Below are 17,355 nucleotides of genomic sequence, written 5' to 3' on the forward strand. Positions count from 1 at the left end.
TCCATGCCAGATGTCTGCTATGTCTGAGTGTTATGGGAAAGTTCCAGCCAAAATGGTTCAGCTGTTTCTGAGAAAGATGGTAGGGAAGAATATATTGTTTTTCATATGTTAAAAGGTGTCCAGCATTTTTATTTGAGACTCTCTAGTGCCCTTATGTTTTGGAGTAAGGCCTTGAAATTTGATGGAGGGGTGTTTTTTGTACCCAGGATGTACCTTTTGCTGTCCCTGTGAAAATCTTCCCACATTTAGCCAAGTTATAAGTCGGAAACTGGGACAGGATGGGCAAAAGCACTGCAGACAAGGGGCCGGGAGTTGATGGGGGACTTGGAATAGCTGGGTAAGGGGTCTGGGACAGGGAGTCCAAAGACGAGAGGCTAGCACTTGCTACACAAGTAGACTGGGAATGAGATGAGAAATCTAAGGCGTAGAGACTTAGGCTGGTTAGGTGAGAAAACTGGGATGAAGAGTTAGGGATGCGGAAGAGACAGGACAGAGAGATGGTCAGATTGGAGGAGACAGGGTCGAAGAAGTGTTCTTCTGCCTGTAGACGTGTCCATTATAGCACACTCCCCTCAAGAGTCTGGAATGGAACCCAAGATCCTTGCATCTCACCATTTCCCTTCTATCAGCAAATATCAACAAAACAAACTGGCTAAGTGCCCCATCTCCTGCTAGTGCTGGTCCACAGAGGATGGCAGCTTACTAGTGCTATCAGTTACTCTGTCAGCTCAAGTGACTGATGTCTGTGTGATGGATCTAAAGGTTCTTACTAATGCTGCTCACCCATGTGGGTGTCAATATGACGTCACAATATGGAATTTCTGATTTTTCAGTTTGTTTATTTTAGGAACATAGGAACTCTGTGGCAAAGGCATGGCAAAGGCAACGGCATGGATAGAATCCAATTATCTGTGGCAATATTCAACTGCCTTAGGCTTGAGGCCTTCCTTTCTCTTCCTGCAATCCCTTGAGGCTGAATTAAGGTTACACGGACAACCTTAATCACAGCACTTACTAATTTTTGAGTGCTTGACTTTTCAACCTTAATGTTATTTTACATGTTCATTTCTGTGTAATATAATACACAGGGTAGTATCATAGTCTCCAGTGCCAATCCAGTTTCCTTTAGTCCAATTCTACCCACAGTTTTACCACATGGAATTATCTGCTAAGTTCATAAGGGGTGAAATTTCCCATATCACTACTGGGCACAGTTAAAATTGTTTGATAGTCTTAAATGTGCATTTACAGATGAAAATCTACAGAGACAACAACTAAGGAGAGATTTGTTCACAGGGGGAGACTGCCCAAATTACGAACTTATTACATGACTTTGAAGGACAGATTTGGTTTCCAAGTATTTTTTCCATTCTCCTGATACTAACATTGTGGATGTCTAAATATTCCATTGCAATGTTTTTTGTGCCCTTCCACTAATAATCTGGCCCATGCAAAACAAATTGTAAGTACACAAGGAAAACCATTTAGACACATTACTCTTAGACACAGCTAATCTCTTGGCATCAAATGAAACATGAAAGCTGGAAGGACTTTCAGTAGGGGCTTTGTCAAAACCAGACAAAAGACCAGAAATATTTTAAAATCAAGTTTATTATATAATCCTACTAGGACAGCAATGTGGGCATACCTCCCAGAATTTATGATGATTAACTATATAAAGCAGAACACTTCATAGCATTTCACCTTTGGGAAAAACTTCTGGTAAGCATGAATTACCTTCTCTTTGTAAAATAGTGCAGGACAGATTAGTAATTCACGGAAAGACTAAAAGTTAGAGCTATCTTTCATGCAGAAAGCAAAGTTCACACACATTTTAATGGTGGCTTGAATTAATTTAGTTAGACTCCAAGTAATATCCCATGGCACTGCAGGTGTTTAAATTGGTAGTCATAAATGGATCTCTCCCAAATAAATCCTACCACTACGGATGACAGAGAAATTATTTTACCTTTCACAGACTATTAAAGGCTGAAATGCAGTAGCTGCTAAATTTATTCTGAGGGCAGAGGTCAGATTTGAGAAGATATAGCAGGTATTTGTAGAAAGTTATTCTGTGAGAATTATGAATGGATCAGACTTTTAAGATATACATCAGATGGTAAACCCTTTCCATTTGAAATTGTACTCAGTGTGTGGATTTCTTTTTTAAAGCTCTAAGGATTTGATACATGGTGTTCAGCACCACAGAACACGTGTCTCCTCTCAGAGGAACCATGTCCCAGTGGAAGCAAGTATTTTTAAATTAGGACTGAGAGAAGTGTTTTTGTTTGTTTGTATGTCTTGACTTCATGCATAGGATTAAGGTATCAGATACTTTATGAATGGAGAGAATTACCACCTAAAGTAGAGTTCCCCAAAGTTATGCGCCTAGGAACAAAGAAGCACACCATACTTACAGAATGGGAGACACAATCCTGGGAAGCAGTGACTCTGCAAAGTTCTCGTGGCTCATGGTGGATAATCAGCTGACAATGTGGACAAAAGGGTTAACTTTCTTGGATATATAAATTCTTGGATATATAAAGAGGAGAATATCAAGTAGAGCAGGGAGATCATATTACCCTGTATTTGGCACTGATGTGACTGCTATTGGAATACTGTGTCCAGTTCTGGTACCTGTAAGTAAAGAAGGCTGTTGAAAAATGGGAGAAGGTTCAGAGAAGAGCCACAAGATTTATTGATCTTTCAGTGATAGACTCAAGGAGCTTAGTCTATTTAGTTTAACAAAGAGATGGTTAAGGGGTGATTTGATCACCATCTATAAGTACCTACACAGGGAGCAGAAATTTGATAATGGAGGGATCTTCATTCTAGCAGACAAAGGTAGAACAAGATCTAATGCCTGGAAGTTGAAGCTGCACAAGTTTAGGAATTCACAATTTTTTAACAGTGACAGTTCTTAACCATTGGAACAACTTAGCAAAGAGTGTGGTGGACTGTCCATCAAAGGAAATTTTAAAATCAAGACTGGATGTTTTTCTTACACATATTCCCTAGTTCAAACAGGAATTAATTCAAGGAAGTCCTGTGGCCTGTGTTATGCAGAAGGTCAGACTAGATGATCACAGTGATCCCTTCTGGCCTTATTATTTATGAATTGGCTTGAAGAAAGTAAAAGCTTGCTCATGCAACAGCCCACACCAATGATTAGTTGTAAAAAAATTGCAAGCAGCTCCCCTTCTAAACAATTTGTATGACAGAAGCCCAGGTTCTGTGTTCCTCCATTGGCACATGAACAGAATGGAGCTTTAATCTTGACACCTCCCTAATTCTGGGTCTGCCCAACCCTCCAGTGCATCTTAAAATAACCCACCATGGGCTAATATGCGGGCAGAGATTAGCCAGTGTGCAGTGCACAGCAGGGAGCAGTCAAGCACTAAAGGAGAGAATTGGGTTGGTGATGTGCAGTGTTTCCAAACCACTGGTAGGTCAGATGAGGCTTCAGACCTACTCTCATACAGGGCTAAAGGAAGGGGAAGATTTGTCCAGCATTCCACAATGAGAGTTGGTGATGAGTTGGGAATGGAACCCAGGCCTTGACTTCTAGCCTCTAAGCTTTAACCAACAGATGCATTGCGTTTGTGCCATCTTCCTATTGCTTACAAGGAGGAGAAAAATCATGGACTGAATGCACTGTAAATTAATTGAATTATCTACAAACCATTTTTATACTTGTTATATAACATATTAAGGACATTTTCTTCATTTCTTTACAAGAAACATAATTAATTTTCTATCTTTTTCCCCGATTGTGTTTTGACTAAAACGTCTTCTGTTCTTCATAAATCATCCAATCTGCGCATTTGAAATGTACAGCATCAGCACAGGCAAATGCTCAGTGGAACTGAAACATCTACATCAGGGGTCGGCAACCTTTCAGAAGTGGTGTGCCAAGTCTTCATTTATTCACTTTAATTTAAGGTTTCGCATGCCGGTAATACATGTTAACGTTTTTTAGGTTTCTCTCTATAAGTCTATATATAATATAACTAAACTACTGTTGTAGGTAAAGTAAACAACATTTTCAAAATGTTTAAGAAGCTTCATTTAAAATTAAATTAAAATGCTTATCTTAAGCCCCTGGCCTGCTCAGCCCGCTCCCGGCCTGGGGTTCTGTTCACCGAGGCCGGCAGCGGGCTGAGCAGGGCCTGTGGCCTGTGCTCAGCTCGCAGCCGGTCTGGGGTTTCGTCCACTAGCTCCTGCCAGCCAGGGTCCCGGCTGCCGGCCCCACTCAGCCCGCTGCCAGTCTGGGGTTCTGGCTGCCAGCCCCGGATTCTAGCTGCCAGCCCCATGCCAGTTGGGGTCCCAGCCGCTGGCCCTGCTCAGCCCGCTGCCAGCCTGGGGTCCCGGCCCTGCCCACATACAGTGGGTACCTACCTTCTCCCTGGTTCTGGCCCATTCTCTTCCTCTCTCTCTCTCTCTCTGCAGTGAGCTGAGGGTGGGGGTGCACTGAGCACAGGGCTGGGGGTGAAAGATCAGGCTGGGGGTTGGGGTGCTGGGTCTGGCCAGGAGCTAGAATGAGGGAGGGGGCTCAGGGTTGGGGCAGGAGGTTTGGATGTGGAGCGCTTACCTATACAGCTTCCATTTGGTGCAAGGGGTGCAGGTGGGAATGCGGGGGTGGTGGTGGTGCAGGAGCTCCCATTTGGTGCTCAGGGTGGGGGGTGGGGATGTGGGGGGTGCAAGAGTCAGGGCATGGGGGGATGGGTATGTGTGGGAGTGCAGGAGTCAGGGCTGGTGGTGTGAGGGGGCTGGGTGTGTGTGGAGGATGCAGGAGTCTGGGCAGAGGGCTGAGGGCATGTGAGGGGGTGCAGGAGTCAGGTCATGGGGTGTGGGGGGACTGGGTATGTGTGGAGGGTGAAGGAGTCAGGGATGCGGTCGTGAGGGGGATGCAGGGAGCTGGGGTGCAGGGCAGAGGCCTGCGGGCATGTGAGGGGGTGGGGGCATGTGAGGGGGTGCAGGAGACAGGGCATGGGGTGTGAGGGGGCTGGGTATGTGTGGAGGGTCATGGGGGGGGTAGGGGGCTGGGGTGAAAGTGGGGTGCAGGGGTCAGGGCAGAGGGCTGGAGAAAGTGCTCCAGGATCAGGGGGGTCCTCCCAGCCCCCTGCCCTGAGCGGCTCACGGCAGGGGGCTGGAGGGATACACCCCACTCCTACCCCCCTTCCCCAAGGCCCCGCTCCTGCCTCCCTTTCCCACCTCCTTACCGGTCTGAGCAGCGAGGGCACTGGGGCTGCTCTTCTCCCCACCGTCGCAAGGGCCTTCGGCGGCAGGGAGGGAGAGGAGGCGGCGGGGCTCGATGCAGCACGCTGGGGGAAGAGGCGGGGGAGGGGGAAGCTTGGTTGCCAGTGGAGCCTGCCCTAAAGCAGCAGCCAGCAGGACCAAGCTTGCTTCTGCCTCCTGCCCCCGCCAGAGAGAGCCATAGGCAGGAGGCGGAGAAGAGCGGGCTGGGTCAGGCAGCATTTTTAATGGCACGCTGCTGCCTGCCAGGGTTCAGCAGCGGGCTGAGCCGGACCCCGGCAGGCAGCAGCGTGCCATTAAAGATCGGCATGCATGCCATAGGTTGCCGACCCCGATCTACGTAATTTTGGAAACCAGTGTTGATTTCTGTATGATTTAAATGAAGCTTGTGCTGGTATCATACAGCCCAAAGGATTCATGAGATTCAGCTCAATTCAGAAGATAAACCATAGCCTTGCAGTGACAATCTGACTGCATAAATTGACATTATATTCTGAAAATAATGCTGTAGAATACAACTTTGAATTTGATCTTAAAACAAACAACACTGGAGTAGCAGCTTTCTCATCTTTGTGATAGAGTATTTACAGAGATTTATGTACCTTTTAAACTATAAAACAGTACATTTGAATAACTTTAAGCATCTAATTTAAAACCAGAAAAGCAAGAACATTTCCTGACAAGTATTCATAAGGAATCCAAATGTGAGACTTCAAAATTGGTGCATGCAAACACCAATATTTGCTTGCACAACAGATACTTGGATATAGTGTGAATTTTTGCAGCTAATTATTATTTGTATTATAGTAGCACCTTGAGACTGTACCCAAGATTGAGTCATAGTAAGAGACACTTCCTGCCCAAAGATCTTACACTATAAACAGACACGTCAGAGAAAGGTTTATTGTTACCCACCATATTCTTACCATGGATAAGAAAATGAGGCACAAAGATTAAGTGAATCACCCAAGGTCACATAGGAGATCTGTGGTAGAGCTGGGAACTGAGTCCAGATTTTCTGAGTTCCGGTCCAATGCCTTACACACAGTATCATGCTTCCTCATTATCCTATGTGCATGCACAAATGCCAGTTTGTATGCACAGAAATGAGAGTTTGCATTAACTAATGGATGCACATGAATACTCTGCAAGGGCACTGTTGGAGGCACATTGCAAATTTGGGCCCCAAGTCTGCGAAGACCTACATGTGCTTAATTTAACAGACCATTAAGTCAGTGGGGACTACTCAGTGTGTATGAAAACCAGCACTTGAACAAGTCTTTGTACGCTTGGGGGCCTGGCTCTCATAAAACGTCTATGCTGAAACTCCACCCTCAATTTCAAAGTTATGCCTACTTGTGACGTTATCTGATTAAAATATGATCATATAGATCATTATTGCAACCACTGTTACATATTTGCAACAAATCTTGGACAAAGACTGTCAAGTAAGGTGTCTATGAAAAGATTATGATTTGCTGAATAGGATTGTGCTATTTGTATGCAAGTCTCATTTTTGTATTTGAAGCTATAAGTATTGGCTCTATACCTGGATTTCAAATGTTTGCTCCTGGGGTAACGTCCACAAGGTATTTAGCCTGCACATCTTGAAGGGACTTTTCAAATTAAGTGGTTCTTCAGGAAACATTTAACTCACAATGGAAAATGCCCATCTACCCTGAATGGACTTTCCTGCGAACGTGCTGTTTGAGATATAGGTAATGACTTCTACTATGACTAAGTAGAATCATGCATGGACACGTGACTCCAAACACCATCCTGTCACCTGTGATTTTCCACTAGCTGTGCTGAGGGCTTTGTTTGAAACAATGGTTTTCCCGCCACATGGCAGACGCTATAAAAAGCACAGGAAACATCTCCATTTTGCCTCTTTCCTGCTCCAGCCTCTGGACTTACACTAATGGGAGCAGTCTAACCAAGGGACTGAGGACCTTCCAATGATTTGGAAACAACCAGAGACTTGACTTAAGCCAGCAGTTTATTCCATCACAAGCCTGATCCAAGCACTTTCCAATTATTGTATGTATTTGAGTCCTTTAACCAACTGTAATTCTCACTTTTCTTTCTTTTTTATAAATAAACCTTTAGATTTTAGATACTAAAGGATTGGCAACAGCATGATTTTGGGGTAAGATCTAAGTTGTATATTGACCTGGGTGTGCGGCTGGTCCTTTGGGATCAGAAGAACCTTTTATTTGATTAAATTGGTTTTAAAGAACCACTCATCTCTAAGTCTAGTGTTTTTGGTGCTGATACAAGGACTGGAATGCCTAAGGAAACTGCTGATCAGACTTCTTGTTAGCCAGTGTGGTGAAACAGAAGTTTACTTTTGTTGCTGGTTTCTATATCTCATGGGAGAATAACCTCCAGTTTGGGAGTATATCTGCCCTATTTCTCAGCAGTTTGTCATGAACTTGGTTACTCTACTGTAGTTAATTCTGGCCAGCCAAGTATGGAAATTCATTCAGTGGTGATCCTCTATCCCACTACCAAGGCACAATGGGACCACTGAAGCATAAAGTTTCAGACTTAACTCTAGATCTTTCTCAGATTCATATCTAACCTGGCATTGAAAGTGAATGCAATGAAGAAGATTTAGATGGTCCAACAGAGAGTGGCTTCTTCTAAGTAACACAGTGAGAACTATGACGCTGAACCTCCACATACCACACTGGCTCCCTGTTCATTACCAGATAGATCCCGATTAGGATTTTCAAGGCTCTCAATGGGCTTGGCCACAGCTATCTTGGGGACCATCTATGTGTTCATGACCATGACCCAACAACATATGCACTTCTCAGGCACACACAAGTTAACAATGCCCAGAATGAGACTTTTAGGAACAAGGACCCAGAATGTCTTGGATGTGGAATGCCCTCCCACCAGATATCAGAATGACCAGGAATTTCACCATGCTTAGAATGAGCTATATAATCCATCTCTTTTCAACAGCTTTCACTCATCTTGGTTTCTTCTCCTGGGAATAGGAAGAGAAGGGAGATTTTTTTCCTCTCCATCACAGTCCAAATGCATATATAGGGAAAGGTGAAGAATGCAATCTTTCTAAAGTTTCAGGTAGCACTATAATGGTCACATTACAAAAATCACAGATAGATAGTAAGATACATAACTAGCTAACGGTATATTTTGGCAATCACTACTCACAATAAATAAGACTATTTCTAACATTTTAGGTGGGAAGAGATAGCATGCTGTACATGCCTGAGATAGGCAGTTTGCAACTAATATTTTGGAACAATTGTTCAAGAACACTTAATTCTTTTGTAAAGACCATCCCGCAACGTTGTCAAGCACAGTGAGACCCAGAGTTAAGTGCCATATAAATCCCAGTCAAGAATTGTTATGACAACCTGGTTACCCAACTTTTAAAACTTTAACAAAAAATTTACACTAGAGAATTCTTTTTCCTTCTTCCATTACTCTCCTCCTCCATCCCCCTTTTACTATTCTCTGTTGCTATTCCACTTGTCATGAGTTTCTTCTTTCTTTTCTTGTTATGCACAGAAATAATAATGGTATAGATTTTGGAGAACTTCATTTTCAGTGCCCAGATAGAAGCTGCAGAGTATCTTAATAGTAAATGACAGCTGACTCTTGATGAATTGATGTCCGGGTAATTCAAAGGTTTTAGTAACACAGTAAACTAGGAGAGAGAAGCAGGAAACAACTCTACCAAAAAGGGTTTGCTATAATCCAACAGTCACATACCGAATAAGGAGAACAGAAGGCATACATAGGTGACCAATGTAGTCCAAGCGACATATGTCGCAAAGCAGAGATGGGCGGGTTATGTCGTCCGCAGGCAAGATAATAGGTGGACAACCCGCATCAGTGACTGGATCCCCAGTGACCACAAGCAACTGCTGGGCAGACCAAAAATGCGCTGGACAATCCCATCACAAAACTCTTTGGCCAGAAATGGAAAGAACGTGCTTGCAACAAAATGGAATGGTGTGGCATAGACTTGTGTTCGTGGAGGGATGGACAAGGACAAGCTGGACAAAGGTGACAAAGATGAATAGTTAAAGGATAGGACTATCACTGATATCTCAAACTTGTATAGGGCTTTACAGAACTGTTTACCCACAGAATTACCTTTTTTATTTCTGAAATGCAGCCTTCTCTGGGATGAGGCCAGTATCTGCGTGGACAACTGATGCACAGGGTACAGGTCACAGAACATTTAACCTCAGTGCAAAATAGTCAATGACTATGGTTAAAGGTCTCTATGAAAGACCCCTCCCTCCTTCCTCACAGTAAACGCCATGGCACTCAAGTTAACCTTCTGCAGGTTGGAAAGATGAAAGGCTGAGTCCATCCTGTCAAGATTCTAACCCAGAAAATCCAGACATATCAGATCTACTTCTCAGACTGCCGATATAATATCTAGTTTTCTACCCATCCTTTGCTTATGCTGTTTCACTTACTGTACTGAATATACACATAGAAACTAACCTGTTGACACAGAGAAAAGGGAAAGAAGAAACCACCACAAACTAGGGAATAATCTTCATCTCCAAAGACGTAAATAAGTGGCAAGAAATACACACACACACACACACACACACACATATATATTATATAAAAAAAATCCAAATAGTAATTGACATCATAAGGAAAACTACTGCTTAGGAAGCTGGTGGCTCCCAAATGCATTCTGTCCATATTGCTAACTTTTTCATAAAAAATAAATTTTAAAATGATAAATACATGTTTTTCTTATCTCTTCTTCATGAGTGACTTGCTGGCACTATGTACTCAGAGCCCCAGTGTCAGACAGCAGAGCTGAAGTATACACATTCTAAAAATTAATCTCTCCATCTCTAGTGCTAGTGACAGTTTTTTGCTCCCTGAAGCAAAACACAATAAACCAGCCAATAGAAAGCCAGTTTTACATAGGTCACATCACATCCAAAAGCCCATGACTTAATGGCACTGTTCATTGTGCTTGAAAAATGAATTCCACCATACAGACTTTTTTAAAACAGGCTTAATGGCTCAGAGATGGCCCAGGCTGTACACCAGACATGAGAAAAAAGCATTCAAAGTATAATTCAGCATAGCAAACTTTTCTCTCAAGACTAGATACTAGTGGGTTTTTTTACAATATTTTTGTATGGAGAAATTTCCACAGGGATACTTTTCTCAGATGTTTGCAGTGCCATCAGTTAAAGAGGGCTGAATACCTGAGATGCAGGACAGAGTTTGCAGGCTTTCAGTAGTTCTTTGTTGAGTTCTCTGCAGAGCCTATGAAACAAATTTATTGAGTTTGCACAAGTGCACCAGACATTTCAGCTGACAGCAGCATGCCTGCGATTTTAGTTTTCAAATCAGAAAGATGTTGCTTATTTATAGTGGGATAAACAAGGGCACAACTCAGAGTAAGGGTGGCATATAACTAATTCCTTCTTTGCTCCTAAGGGTAATAATTCACTGCATAGCTCAAAAGCTCTCCTCACAAACACTGCTACCTGAGTAGGCCATAGACACTGGGAATTTAAAAAATTATCAAGGCCATGAAACTTAGCAACAAATGGAAGGAAGTCCCCACAGTTGGGGATTTTGATGTAATTTTCACAGTTCCAGTTATTTCTCCAATTATTAAAAAATGGGTTTGTTTGGTCTATGTTGAGTCTCATATATGCACCAATGTCCATTACACACTCCAAGAGTCATTCCATTACATTGGCTAGGCTGAAGAAATAGTGACATAGAACTGGATTCAATCAGCAAATTAAAGACAACTTGAACTATATTGGTTTACTTGTCCTATTGGTCCCATATACACCTGGAACATGAGGGGTGACAGAACAGAACACTGTAGAAAACCACGAGCTAGCTCTCATAATTGGCCTATACTACCCTCTAGGATCTTCAAAAGAAAGAAAAAGAGCCTGTCTACTAGTGTGACCAGTTGTCCAGATTTTATAGGGACAGTCCTAATTTTGGGGTCTTTTTCTTATATAGGCTCCTATTACACCTCCTTCCCCCCCCCACCTGTCCCAATTTTTCACACTGCTGTCTGGTTACCCTATCGTCTACGGCAATCCCATCTGTCTTCTCCTAGGGTCTGCAGACTCATCAACAGCTCCTCATGGTCACTGGTACAGAATGGCAGTTAGTAGATCTAAACAAATCAGTGTGGAACCTAATTTTTCTCCACTACCAATAGGACACCACTGACCAATGTCACCGGGCTGTTTCAGACCATATGAGGCCTAAAATCAAACTGACCAGGATCAGAAACCTGAGGATTAGGCTTGGCAAGCCAGTCAACTGGCCACCTATTTGATCACAATAAAATACTGTCAAATATTTCAACAAGAATGCCCTGATATAGGCAGTGGCCTACCTTTTTGATTGCATAATAGTGCCATCTGTTAGCAAGCCTACTTATATGTCTCAATTGCTCACTTTACTACATGCTCATGTCACCTGTTGAGAAAAACATGAACTAACTGAAAGCTGAGCATCTTGATTGGCTGGAATATTCTAGAACAAGCACGGTATGTATGTATATATGTACCAGGCCCTCAGTGCATATGGCAGTTTACAAAGCACATTAAGCAAGTTAAAAGACACAGTTGTCCCCCATACACAGAGTTTACAATCTAAACTGACTAGACCAGAGCTTAATTTGTAATAAGAGGGGGTAGGGAAGCAGGCAGCCACTCCTTCCTGCAGCAAAGAGGGGGTGCCAGGGCTCAGGCAATTAGGTGCCTGGGCTCCAGAAATCAATTTAAATATGAATTTACTTTCATAACTGATGTGACAAGCCCAGGGCTATGAACTGCCAAGCCTATAGGTGCCAGGACGCAGCCTTGGCACAAATTAAGCACTGGACTAGACAAAGATACAAATATTAACTCAGCAGGGAATGGGAAAGGAATGAGAGGGTTCACAGTCATTCGACTTCCTCCCCCAACACAAAAGAGAACAGACATTAAGCCTCTTCCTTAACAAACAAATGTGTCACAGCTATTATCTCCTTCATAACCACCTCCCTCCGCACACACATTTCCCCAGCCAAACCTTATTGATAATACAAAAAGTTCTATGCTCATGAGATAGTAGGGGTGCCACCTGTCCAAGTTTACCCAGACACTCTGGTTTTTGGCTTCTGTGTCCTGGGGTTGCGAAGTGCTGGGTTTTCGACTTGAAAGTCCAGTTGAAAAGGGGACCTGGCAGTGTCCAGTCAGATCTACTGACCAGACACCAAAATCTGGTTACCGGGGGTGGTGGTGGGGGCAGAGGCGCCATGTCATTAACCCATGCCAGTCCCTGCTCAGCTGGGGCCACCTCCTACCTGCAGGCAAACTCCTTGTCAGGCTGCAACAGTTCCTGCCCCAGCCCCAGAGCAGAGGGAGCCCAACTGGGGGAGGAGGAGAAGGGAGGTATAGACAACCCAGCAAGTGATGGGGGGAGGAAAGTGGGGAGCAAGCAGGGCTTTTGGGGGAAGAAGCAGAGAAGTCAGTGGAGCCTTAGTGGAGGGGTTGGGTAGGGGAAAGAGGCAGAGCAGGGGAAAGGGCCTTGGGGGTCTGGTTACCATCAGTTAGAAAGGTGGAAACCTTATGAGAAAGGTGTGACATCACATCTCTGTAGAAACCTTCCGGCTCGGTTCCTTCTCCTGCGGCTGAGTCCATTCTGTTTGCTGCAGGAAGGAGTGGCTGCCTGCTCCCCTACCCATTCTTGTGATCTGGGAGTCTGTAAGGGTCTTGGGAGGGAGAGGTCAGTATGCCCAAACACATTTTGATTGACTGGAATCTTTTTGAACAACAGCACTTAGAAACAGAACAGCATTACTGGTTAATTGAAATACAACAAACGTCATAATCTAGAGTATGCCAGAAGTAGTAATAACAGTGACATAATAAATTATGTAGCGTCAGGGGAAAGTCATGCGTATGGCAATATTCTAATAGACACGAACATGGAAAAACTGTTAAAGGTAAGTGCAAGTTCTGTTATTCTGAGTATGTGACACATGTAGATAGAATAGAGAAACACTTGTTGAATTCTTGTGATATGTGTCCAGCTACTGTCAAAGATGGATGATTGCAGTCAAACAGCAAGAAATAGAAAACTGGTCTGAATCAAAATTTGTTTTCTTTTGTGCATTCTCCTTCTACTTTGTCTTTGGAAGCATCATCACCAAGCCTGGAGTCTTTTGATGAAGCTAATAATATGAGTGACAACGAAAGTTAAGCTAATTCCATTTCTTCATCTTCTAAAAATAATTTTGCTACTCCATCTGCTTCAGTATCAAAAACCCCTACTTCAGAAAAGACCTCAGATGTTTATCAAATTGGTATTAAGAGGCTTTTGGACAGAATATCTTATGACCAGAAAAAACGAACTTGACCGTACATTTGCTAGAGGTCAATTGCCACCAATACATGATTTCATAAAGTCAAAAATTCTTATATGCTAGAACTTTTTCATAAATTATGTCCAATTTACAAAGTGCCAAGTAGGAAACAGCTTGCAGAAGTCTTCTGAATGCCAAAGTGGATGATGTGAAAGAGAGTGAACTCTTATTCTTATTGCATAAGCTCCACACATGTCTCTAGCATCTGATGGAGGGAGCAACATTTGCAAGGAGGGTGGCATCAACTTCATGGTAACAATGACCCAAGTGTTTTACTCGTTCCAGTGCACAAATGAGCACCAGCACACAGCCCAATACTGCTGCTGACCAGTTAACCAATGAAACTCAGTCCATGGAAGGTTATTTCAGTTCTGACTGACAACATGGCTAATACAAAAGCTGCCTGGGTTTTGCTAGTAAACAAACGAGTGTCCACACGTTCTGTGTTATGGATGTACTCCCCAAATGATTCAATTTTTCATTGGTGATGTTGAAGAGTTGACAACTTTCTCACTATATGTCAAAAGTGAAAAGCATTGTACTAGTTTGTTTTTTAAAAACCTGACATATGTATTTTCCTGTGTTATTTTGTCCAGCCCTCAATTTCATCCACAGTGAGTAAGCCTTGTCATAAGTGATGGACATTTACTATTAAAATGTCTCAAAGACCTTCAACTTTGAAAGGAGGCTCTTCAATCAACTGCTGTTGAAGAAAGAATGGCTGGGTGTTGTCACTGAATAATCCATACTGACTGACATGCTTTTTGATTAAGTCTTTTGGATACAAAACTCAAAATTCTCTTCATTGCTTAAACCAGTTCATTCAGAATACAGAAAATTGTAGTTCTACATTGACTGATTCCAAGAACATGCGTGCAAGATTACAGAACACAGTCCACTTACAAAAGCTGACGAGAAAAAGATAATAGACAAAATAGTATTGTTAGTGGGCAAAGTGGGGAAACAGTCACAAATCTACCCAGTTTAGGCTTAATCAAATTTTGCCTTTATTTATACATTTTCAGACAGAATTATTGTCAGTTATCATATCTGAATGTATATTTATGCCAGACTATAACAGACAAGACACAATTGGTAGGTGGCCCAAGTTACCACATTCTGGGGCACTGGGAAGTTCTGTCTTCCATGATGGTCATCGTCTCCTCTGATCTCTTAATCTGATTCTTCAGTCCTGTCCTTCAGTTTCTGGATTGGTGTTTTTCCCTCCAATCTGAGTCTTGTTCCCTTGAATCTTTTAATACACTTACACATTACATATTACTTAACTTTTCTCCGATCAGCTTTTAGCATATCAAGCCTTTGGGTTTTATGTTACCTGTACTTTACACATACACAAGTTTCAGTTTACCCAACTTCTGCATTTTTGCTGTTATGCTGTTTTTATGTCATGCTGTTTTGTGTCACCTTGTTTCTGGGTCTTCCCACTAAAAGGCTTCTTATTTACACAGGTTTGTGTGTTTTTACTTCAAAATTTCCAGCACAGCGTGTTACTTTTGTCCTGTCACCAATGACACCATTTAAAGGAGACTGGCAATTCTATGGAAAAGAAGAATTGGCAAAACCACAATTATGCCAGCAAGGCCTTGGCCTAAGTGTTACCTCATCTACACTCATTCACATTGATAATTTTAAACCATTAAACTATAGCTAACAACCTTTTTAATCTTACTGTCACGCTGTCCAGAGTGGCACACAGCTGACACTCCACACTGGTGGTATAATCTATTACTAGATTTCACCAAACCAGTAACAAGTGTGAACGCCTGGATCACTATATTAGTCTTACTATGGAGACACAGATAGTCCCTCTTAGGATCTCCAGCCCCTACTTTACCACTCAAACAGGACTTTGTGATGAAAGGTTATTAACACCAAAAGCCACCACACATTAGGTCACTCCCAACCCCAAAGGGCCAGTCACTTATCCCAGGTCCTAGGATGCTCCGGATCTCACACTTATGGCGACGCTGTAACTAATTTCTCTTGTAAACTAACTAAGGATTTATTAGCTAAGAAATAAGAGTTATTGCGAAGTTAAAGCAGGTAAAATACATTATAGGTGACTCTATGACAGCTCTGCTAGTTCTCCATAAGTCTCTCAGGGTTATCCAAAATGGCTTTGGGGACCTCTGGCCACTTCCTCAGAATTCCACCTTGTCAGAATTTATCAGTCCAGAGATGCAGAATCACTCCCAGGGTTCCTTCTTATAGTTGAAAACAGTCTGGCAAGTGTTCTCAGCATAGGCTGGGCTCTTGCTTTGTTGTCTAAACACAGACAAAGTTTGTGGATTTTCCATTGCTGAACGCAAAGACCTATGCTTTGAAGTCAATATCCCATCTTGATGACCAATTTAGACAATAGAGTGCAGATTAGCAGAAATAGTACCAGTATGCATTTAGTTACAGACATCCAAACAATCTTTCATCAGTTTTCAGGAAGTTTCATACATGAAGTGAATTCACATCTAAACACCAATACGTCATTTTGCTCTAGGGCTAATTAAGAACAAGCATATACATAATGTAATGAGATAGCATTCAATAGGTTACGAAATGATAATGTTATTGTCTTGAGTTTTCATGAATTTAGTGCTAATGTAATTACTGGGGCATATGCCATGTAAATGTAATGTGATAACATCCACCTTTGTTCTATTCTAACAGGTGAATTGGCTTGAACACACAAACATGATCTTTTAGCATTTCACAAAAGTGAATTGTTCTGAGACTCTGACCTGAGTTGACCTGTCAGTATCACACTTACCATTTAGCAATACTTCATTTTTAATTTCAGGACACATATATTATCCTATTCTACTACTTAATCAATAAAAGGGAGGGGATGAGATCTGGAGTGCCTGCTACGATTCTTTAATGTTAATTTTTATCATCTTTAAATATGGGTTTTCACAGGCTTTTTTCATTCAAAGTCCAGTTTTGTTTGTAAGTCATTACCAAAAAAAAAAATCAGTAGAAATTTTCCTGTGTTGCATTTTGAAGGGTGTCTCAGTTTTGGGGCTGTGATATTAACAGCTTTTAATGGTACCTCAATTGTATCATTGAAAAAAATCAAGTGAGCACTCCTGCACATAATGCTGCCTAGGTTCTTGATCCACACTTTCAAGGCCAAGACATTTTTGATGATAAATTCTTGTCACAATCTTTCCCAAAATTAGAAAATTCAAATCAAGGAAGTGAGATTATCTGTGCCAAGAGATGGCTTGTTGAACTCTTGACTAACAAGATTTAAGGGAGCTGCTGACAATCAACTCACTGATCAGCCTAACAACTCCCCATTGTCTTTCACCAAGGAGGGACAAGAATGTAACTCATGTAGTAGCATGTATATTCCCCAGGACCTGAGCAATGTTACTGGCTAAAACACCAACAATGAAAACTATTTGCAAAATATGAAAATAGGACTGTGGATTGTTGCTCAGAGTCAGTCCAATCCTACCCTGAGAATGAACAAATATGATCAAATACCAACAAAAACAGTAAACTACTTACCAATCAAAACCGTGTATTTTCCTTTTGTTTTATTTTAGAGTAATATTTTCACTACATGCCAAAGTCACATCAGGAGAGATTTCTGAGATAATGGTGGAATTCTGCCTCTACAGAGACACATGATTAGGGATGCCAACCCTCTCAGTTTTGCTGAGAGT

At 42.2% G+C, this 17,355-nt stretch overlaps 1 protein-coding gene across 16 annotated transcripts in view; it reads right to left on the reverse strand.

Annotated features, from left to right (window-relative positions):
* The window catches only part of LOC120398291 (myosin VIIA and Rab interacting protein), a 345,847-nt gene that overhangs the window by 151,729 nt on the left and 176,763 nt on the right, over window positions 1-17,355 (reverse strand). The window contains exon 1 of one of the 16 annotated variants that reach the window (XM_039525615.1): window positions 11,651-11,675. The exons of the other annotated variants lie outside the window; for them this stretch is intronic. Within the exon in view, the coding sequence (XP_039381549.1) occupies window positions 11,651-11,664 (14 nt within the window). The 5' untranslated portion in view covers window positions 11,665-11,675. Of the gene's footprint in view, window positions 1-11,650; window positions 11,676-17,355 lie in introns of those variants that run through there. 16 annotated transcript variants of the gene reach the window in all.

This window comes from Mauremys reevesii, linkage group 2 (genome assembly GCF_016161935.1).
Source record: "Mauremys reevesii isolate NIE-2019 linkage group 2, ASM1616193v1, whole genome shotgun sequence".
NCBI lineage: Eukaryota > Metazoa > Chordata > Testudines > Geoemydidae > Mauremys > Mauremys reevesii.